This window comes from Uranotaenia lowii, chromosome 2 (assembly GCF_029784155.1).
Source record: "Uranotaenia lowii strain MFRU-FL chromosome 2, ASM2978415v1, whole genome shotgun sequence".
In the NCBI taxonomy this organism is placed as follows: Eukaryota; Metazoa; Arthropoda; class Insecta; order Diptera; family Culicidae; genus Uranotaenia; species Uranotaenia lowii.
Window position 1 is genome coordinate 63,098,692 of NC_073692.1, and position 8,669 is coordinate 63,107,360.

At 38.5% G+C, this 8,669-nt stretch overlaps 1 protein-coding gene across 1 annotated transcript; it reads left to right on the forward strand.

Annotated features, from left to right (window-relative positions):
• Positions 1-73: 73 nt before the first annotated feature.
• Positions 74-2,176, forward strand: LOC129741472 (uncharacterized). The gene has a single exon (XM_055733211.1). It carries the CDS (start codon positions 74-76, stop codon positions 2,174-2,176), a length of 2,103 nt encoding a protein of 700 aa, XP_055589186.1.
• Positions 2,177-8,669: the final 6,493 nt, after the last annotated feature.

Sequence of the window (8,669 nt, forward strand, 5' to 3'; positions counted from 1 at the left end):
CCACTTGACGACAGTAACGTATGGGACAGCCTGTGCGCCTTTTCTGGCTACAAGAACACTTGAACAGCTTTGCATGGATGAGAAGGAGCGTTTCCCCTTAGCGTCGAAGGCGGGAACCGAAGATGTCTACACGGATGACATCTTGAGTGGAGCGGACACGTTAGAAGATGCCCTGAACCTGCAGACTCAATTCGTCGAAATGACCCAGGCCGGTGGGTTCAATCTCCACAAGTGGGCGTCGAATCATCCCGAATTAATGAGGCAAATTGATAATACTGAGCACGAAAGAGCGTTTTTCGAAGATGAGAAAACCACAAGAACTTTGGGTTTAACCTGGCAACCCAGAAAGGACGTATTTTTGACCAGATTGCACGAAATTGAATTCCACCTGGGACAGACGACAAAAAGAACCATATATTCTGACATCGCCAAGCTTTACGACCCATTGGGACTGCTGGGTCCGTTGATTTTCGCTACGAAAGTACGAATGCAGAAAATCTGGCAACTGAACGTAGACTGGGATGAAATATTGGCACGAAACGACGCTGAAATCTGGGAGGTTTTCCGCAACCAGTTGAAAGAGATGGGTGAAATAGTTGTTCCTCGTTGTGTTTTTCCCCATTCGAATCCGCAATCTGTTGAATTGCATGGATTTTGTGACGCCTCCAGTCTGGGATATGGAGCTTGCGTCTATGTTAGATCTTGTGATATGACCAACTGTAAAATTTCCCTCCTTACCTCAAAATCTCGAATCGCACCCTTAAAGAACGCTAAACTCACGATACCGCGATTAGAGCTAAGCGGTGCGCTTGTACTTGCACGATTGATTTCCAATATAACGCACAACCTTAAGATTTCATTTTCCAGAATCATTCTCTGGTCCGATTCCACCACAGCACTTTCCTGGATCAAGACCGACCCTAGCCGACTCAAAACCTACGTAAGCAACCGAGTCATCGAGATACAAGAGTTGGCTAAAGGCATTGAGTGGAGATACGTGGGGACGCATGACAATCCAGAAGATGTAATATCTCGAGGATTGTTGCCTTCCGAGATACGAGATTGCGAAATCTGGTGGTCAGGCCCGAACTTCCTGTACCACGATGAAGAAGATTGGCCTAAAAGATTCCAGCACATCCCGACCGAGCAACTTCCGGAAACGAAAACCCCAAGCATAAGCCTCACAGTTACTGACCCTCCTGCCATGTTTTACCTGTTTGCGACGGAGAACAACTTTAGAAAAATGCAGCGAATAATGGGATTAGTTCTACGATACATCGACCACATACGACCCAAGAAAGACAGACAGCATCGATACGGCGACCTACGTATTCCAGAGCTACAACGAGCGACGGTTGCATTGGCCAGTATTGCGCAACAAGAGACATTCCCCAACGAATTCAGCTGCCTCGACGCCGGAAAGGTAATTCACAGTAAAAGTAAACTAATCAGCTTATCTGTGTTTTTAGATCGATCAGAATATGTTCTGCGAGTGGGGGGTCGAATTCGTCACGCACAACTGCCCGAAAGTCAGAAGCATCCTATTATTCTGCCAGCCACGCACTGTTTCACTCACGCCGTGATTCGTGCGTATCACGTTGAGATGTTGCATGCCGCTCAACAGCTTCTACTTTGCGGATTACGCCATCAATTTTGGATTCTGCATGGCCGCAGTACGGTGCGAAGGGTTATTCGCCGGTGTGTCACTTGCATGAAAGCAAAACCGGTAGGAATGCAGCAGAAAATGGGTGACCTACCCATTGCGCGATTGGAAGGTGTGCATGCATTCTACAACACTGGGGTAGATTTTGCCGGACCGATCTACCTGCGACAGCATAACAAGCGTGGAACTGTTTCGAACAAAGCATATGTGGCCGTCTTTGTATGCTTTGCTACACGTGCGATCCATCTAGAGCTAGTGGGCGATTTGACAGCCGATTCTTTCATCGCCGCACTACACCGATTTGTGTCCCGTCGGAGCAAGTGTGCCAGATTATTCTCCGACAACGGTCTCAACTTTGTGGGCAGCCGCTCAAAGTTACGAGAGATGTACGACCTGTTTCAGTCCCAGCTTTTGCTCCAAGTCAGCCATCGAATGGAACATGATCCCACCAAATGCCCCACACTTTGGCGGGTTGTGGGAGGCCGGTGTGCGCTCTGCCAAGTACCACCTTAAGCGCATCACTGGAACAGCGAACATGAACTTCGAAGAATACACGACAGTGTTGGCCCGCATCGAAGCGCTGCTCAACTCGCAGCCTATTACCCCGCTGTCCGAGGACCCACAAGATTTACGACCTCTGACTCCTGGTCATTTCTTGGTCGGCCGCCCTCTGACAGACATCGCAGAACCGAGACTTGTCGAGCGCATTAATTTCCTAACAATCTATAGTGGACATACGAAAGATTCGAACTAAAGAAATGATTATAAGAAAGTATTGATTTAAGATGCATGTAAGTTTTACTTAGTTTATTTTTTTATATTTTAAGTAAAAACTCGTAGAATTGAGTTTAAATTCTTAGTTTAAACATAGAAAAAAGTGAGAAATTCCAAGTAAACGGTACGGAGGAAAACGTACAAAAAATAGGACTTGTTCGCAGAAGCGAGACGATTGACAGCTCAACATTTATTGCTGATGTATTAGACTGAGTCGATTTGGGGTCATTTTTGAATTTCTCAAACCCTGGGGTCTAAAAAGTTTTGTCTTGGTCCAAAACTCATCCATGATTTTTTGTAGAATTTTTAGATAACGTTTACATGAGTAAATTTGAACTTTTAGGTTTGTATGGGAAAATGAATATTTTGTACTGAGAAAGAGTAGGCGTGTGCTGAACAGTTAACACGCGTTTTTTTTTCGTGCAGAAAAATTTCAGCAAATAAAGTTTTACTAAATTAATTGATTCAAACTATTTTTCAGAAAACATGAATTTGAGAATGTGCGAGAATATTAGTTTTGAGTGAATTTCACGGTTAAATCATACATGGAAGCTTTTCGCGGGGTGCCGTTCAAAGTTCAGCGTACCCCCAACGCAGCTCCCAGGTCGACGTTCGTTTTGTTCCATGGTTTTGAAAAATATGCTAAATTAAATGCAAATTCGGAATAATGGGGAATGGGAACGTGAGTGAAAATCATTACGCACTAATTGGCATTATTTACTAAATGTTTTGAAAAGAAAGATATATGCCTAGCCACAAGCTCTGTAGTGAATGTTTGAATTAGTGAAAAATAGTTAGTCTCAGCTTCGGCAGGACATAAGAATTCTGTGTGAAGAAAGTAATGGTGATTATGGCGATATATGGTGATATATGATGATTAGTAGTTGTGCTTGAAATTTGGAAGAAATTATGGAATCCATGCGTGTAATTGAATGCGAAGTAAATTTCTCGGTATCAAATATGGCGTTCTATACGAAAAATGGGTGATTTCTACTACAGTCTACTTTTCCTACTACAGAAAAAAAACTGTTGCTGGCAATGCTAGATTCTGTGATTGCTGCGATCTTTTTTTGAAAGTTTCAAAAACGGACGTATTGCGGTGGTGCAGGCAATTAAAGAAATGAATATGTAAAAGTTTCCGTTATTTGCAGATAGCTATCATCAGCCGGAGTTATCAAAGGTAAGTCATATTAAACATCTTTTTATTTTGTGTTTTTTATATGTTTAGTAATTGTATAATAATTTGTATCACAAACATTCCTTTTTGCACTATTGCAAATTTCCATCCAAAAATTTGGTTCTGAATAGAATTACATTAAATTCTGCTTAACTGCTATAGTTTTTTTTTCAAGAGAATCCAATGTCATAAAAATTCAAGAATGTGCTTTCAGAAACTGAATATGATAAATTCTTTGTATCATTCTTTGTTTTGTCTTTTTTGTTGTAGATATTTCCATGTTTTGTTTTTACATTTTCAAAGAAAATATCACAATAAGTTACAAAAGTAGGGGAGAGTGGGGATACTTGATCCCCTTTTCTTATTTTCACCATATCTTTTTGGAAAAAGTTAGCAACTCGCCGTCTTTGACATTTTCTGACAGCTTGTAACTTCAAGTTTCTATGCTCCAAAATTTATAACGATTCTTGAACCCGTTTCTAATAGATCTCGAAAGGTTTTGATTTTGTTTTCTAATATTTTATTTGTTCTTTTTTATTTGCAAGAGCGAGTAAAGGCGCTATATCCTTGGTCAATGACCAGAAGTGATTATACACAGAAATCCAAAACAGATCAACAAAAAAAAGATAAAGCTTAGAATTTTATTTTTTTACTTCAACTCTTCAAAATGCTTCTATTTCTAGAATTTGTGATTTCTGTGTACAACATAAATCATTTCCAGCCACTAAAGAATAGTCCTAGCGATTGACGAATCTACTTTGCATTAAGTTTGGTTTCTTCATCGAGGAGCATTTTTCTTAGCATGCTTCCAACGATATTGCCCATTTGAAACGTATGGTACTGGTGGTCCACGTTTCTTCCTGTTCCTGTGTTCCGGATGTCTCTGCGTTTTCTGCCACATGGAATGCCCAACCATTTTGTATTTTTGATTATTTTAATGTTTTTATGTTGAAATAATTAAAAACATGAACAAAGACAAGAAGAATAATAAGTCACTTTTATTATTCTTTGGGACTGAGACATAAGTTCTGGCTATGGAAGTACGATAAGTGATTAGTGATTAGTGAAAATTGAATATTTTGTACTGAAAAATCAACATCGTTTTTGTTTCTTCTGTGGAAAAGAGCCAGCAGACAGCTTTAGTGCCAATTTATAAAATTCCTAAAGGAAATTTTCCGCTGAACAACTTTGTCGAAAACCATAACTTCGTATCTAATTAGGCAAAAAAGTATTTAGCTGTTGAATGGGATATGTCTTTTCGCATTGATAAACAATAAATTCAATTGACATCTCTGCAGGGCGCCTAGCAAGGTATTGCATGACTACTTTTCTTGCAGCAGTGATGTCAATTGTATTTGTTGTTCATCAATGTGAAAAGACATACCTCTGTTAAACAGCAAATAACTTTTTTGCCTAATAAGATACGAAGTGACGGTCTTCGATAAAGTTGTTCAGCGAAAAATTTCTCTAAGGAATTTTATAAATTGGCACAAAAATTGTCAGCTGGCTCGGTTCCACAGAAGAAACAAAAACGATGTTGATTTTTCTGAACAAAATATTCAATTTTCCCATACAAACCTAAAAGTTCAAATTTACTCATGTAAACGTTATTTGAAAATTCTTCAAAAAAATCATGGATGAGTTTTGGACCAATACGAAGCTTTTTAGACCCCAGGGTTTGAGAAATTCAAAAATGATCCCAAATCGACTCAGTCTACTGATGTATACATATAAATGGATATCTGTCTGTTTGTCTGTCTGTCTGTTCTCTGTAAACTCGTAAACTACTAAACCGAGGTCGTTGAAGGTTCCTATTATGGTTTAAGACCCCTCCCTCTCACTGGATGGGAGTGGAAGTCCTCCAAACACAAGACAAACGTATGCATGTCTCGAGAATGGATCAAGCAATCTGTACCAAATTGGGCATGGAGGATTTTTGGGTACGAAAAATATTTCTAAGAATATTTGATACCCCTCCCTACCCCTAGTGGGGAATTTGGAATGGAAGTTTCCAAATATTTGTTTACATAACTCGAAAATTAATCAAGCTATTTAAACCAAATTTGGCATGGAAGGGTATTAAAATACAAAAAAATGTGTCTATGATTATTTGGGATCCCTGCCTTGCATTATGGGTATATAGGAAGTTTCTATGCCATGTTAATTGCATAACTCGAGATGGAAGGGTATTTGGGTACGAGAAATGCTTCTTTGCATGTTTGGTAGCACCAGTAACACTGCTTCTTTTCAGTGGGGAGATAGAAAGGGTGAGGGGGCTCGGTTACAATTCTTAGCGTAACTGGAGATATAATCAAGTAAACGGAATCACATTTGGCATGGGGAATTATTTGAATACGATAATATTTCTATGTTATTTTGAGATCCCTCCGTTTTTCAATTAGGGAAATAGTTAGGGAGAGAAGGCTCCCATACATATTTTTCGGATTGCTCGAAAATACATCGAGCAAAATAAATCAAATTTGTCATGGGAGAGTAGACTGAATCGATGATTTTTTGCTGAATTTCTAAGTAATGTTTACATGAGTGAATTTGACTATTAAATATGAATCGGAAAATTGATTATTTTGTACTGAAAAATCAACACAATTTTGTTTCTTCAGAGTAACCGATCGTGGTCCTACAGAAAATTTTCCGCTGAGTAACTTTGTGCAAGACCGTAACCTCGTATCTTATTAGGCAAAAAAGTAATTAGCTGTTTAACGGAGCTATGTCTTTTCTCATTGAAAAACAAAAAAGAATCAATTAACATTACTGCTGATCTGTCAACTAGATCAGTCAACGCTATTCAGGAGTGTCCGGAGATTGTAACGTGAAAAATTTCAGGAAAGTATGAGGGTTAGATGAAGTTTCAAAATTATGTTAGTTTGTCGAAATCGTCTGAAAAAATGGCGGATTTAATCGAACGTCCAATTTGGATACATCCTTAAGAGCACCCTGTACTTTTAGGGCAAATAACATAGAATGTGTTGTAGTGAAGCATTCGATCAGAATTTTTTTTTTAGAAAATGGTATAAGCTTCGAAACTCGTTAGCAATCAAATTACCTATTCCGTTTCCAACCCTCAATCGAATTTTTAACCATTTTAATCAAAAATGACCGCCAATCAATAAAGTCAAGAAAAGCTTCGTTTTTCGTCGATACAACCCACAACAACCAACCATAAACGGAGGGAGTAAACCTCCGGAAAGAGCCCATACGGACCAATAACTCACCCAAGTGGAGTTCTCTATTATCGATAAGCCTTGCAAGGTTTGCACATTTATCGCGCGGCTCAGTATTTATTTCCCCTTTTTTTATTGACCAGAACGGTGGTGCCGTAGTGGGTTGTTTTGTACGTTGTGGGTATACGTCAATCAGTGTGTCCTTTTCGTTGCGGACATCCCATTACAGCACACAGAACCTTGGTCAGAATGTTTTCGGTTTCAGAAGTTAGAAGAAGCAGAAGCAGAAAAACATAATGCGGCCTTGCCATTATTTTTCAAGGATGATTGAAATGTGTCGTTCCAAGTTTACTGCTGACTAAACAGAATAAATCAAAAACCGTTACCTACGTTCGATTGGAATTGAAAATAACACAACATAATAAAAACAAACTTTGCGAGAATTGAATTACTCTATTCCAATATGAATCTGAATTTTGAATCTGAATCTTGAATCTAAATGTTGAATCTAAATCTTAAATCTTAAATCTTGAATCTGAATTTTGAATCTGAATCTTGAATCCTGAAACTGAATCTTGAATTGATAATTTTTGGTCCTCCAATTCTTGACATTTTTTTCGTTTTATTTTTTTCAACTAACAATTCAATCATAAATCGGCAAAAGCACTCAATATATTCAAATGGCTTCGTTGTTCTACCGAATATTTCATCACCAATAATAAAGTATTTGGTCAACCCAAAAACGTTATGTGAAAGTTGCGGCGTGGATGAAAATTATACAGTCAAACTCTCGGTTGAGTAACTCTAGCACGATCGACGTTATATTGCAGCACATTTGTCATCCTCAAATCGCTAGAAACCTTTTGACTGCATCAATGCTTTCGTCCTCTAGTCTTAAAATTCTATGACCATAATTGCATAAGTTATGGTTCCCCACAAAGGGGTTAGTACATATCTGCAGATACTTCTCCTTGTTTGATATGCATAAAATTTTAATTTTATTTCAAATGTCAAAACTCTCTGGAGCCACCATACTTGTGGTAAGCAGGGCTTCCCATTTGCTAAAATTGATAGAAACATTCGAGAAATTTTATTCAGCCAATCCAAACTGCACTCACAATAAAACAACTTTACTAATGCATCTCAGCAAAAACTGAAATTACACTTTCGAATGTCTTCTTACTTATGCTACCAGAACAGCGAATGTTAAAAAATTTATCACCAATCTGATTTATTACAGAGCTTTTTTTCTGCTGTCCTGCTGCCACCACGCACCAGCAGAAGGATCTCTTTTTGCTAATCCATGTCACATCTAATTAGAACAATTCGTTCCAAACTCAATTTCAACTATAAGTTTGGACCGGGATCGCAGGGATTAAAATGGTGATGGCTTCGTCGTGCTTCGTAGTTTTCCTGTGCGACTGGGTCTGGCAAACCGGGGGAATTGAGATTACGCAGAACCAACGATATGTGAGCGGCAAAGTTACTGTACCGGAGCAGAAATGCACACCAGCAGAATCATCCACAAATGGATAGTTTTAATTTAGTTTAATGGTGTTGTTTGTCCACATGAATGTTTTTGCAACTGAACTCGCGATGGCTTGGGAACATATTCAACATATGGATGGATAAGTTAAAACCCTTGAAATAAGGTGTTTTAAATCTTTTTATTTCGTAAACAAGCTATCAGATTGAAGTATGAGACAACTTTAGAATAACGTTTTCTAAAAATGTACACCTATTTCATTGAAATCTCATTAAACATCAAGGCTTGGAGTTATCGAAAAAAAATTGGTCGTTAATCGAACTGCTGGATAATTAAAAAAAAAGAGAAGGTTCACAATTAACACATGACGTATTAAAGGACACGACA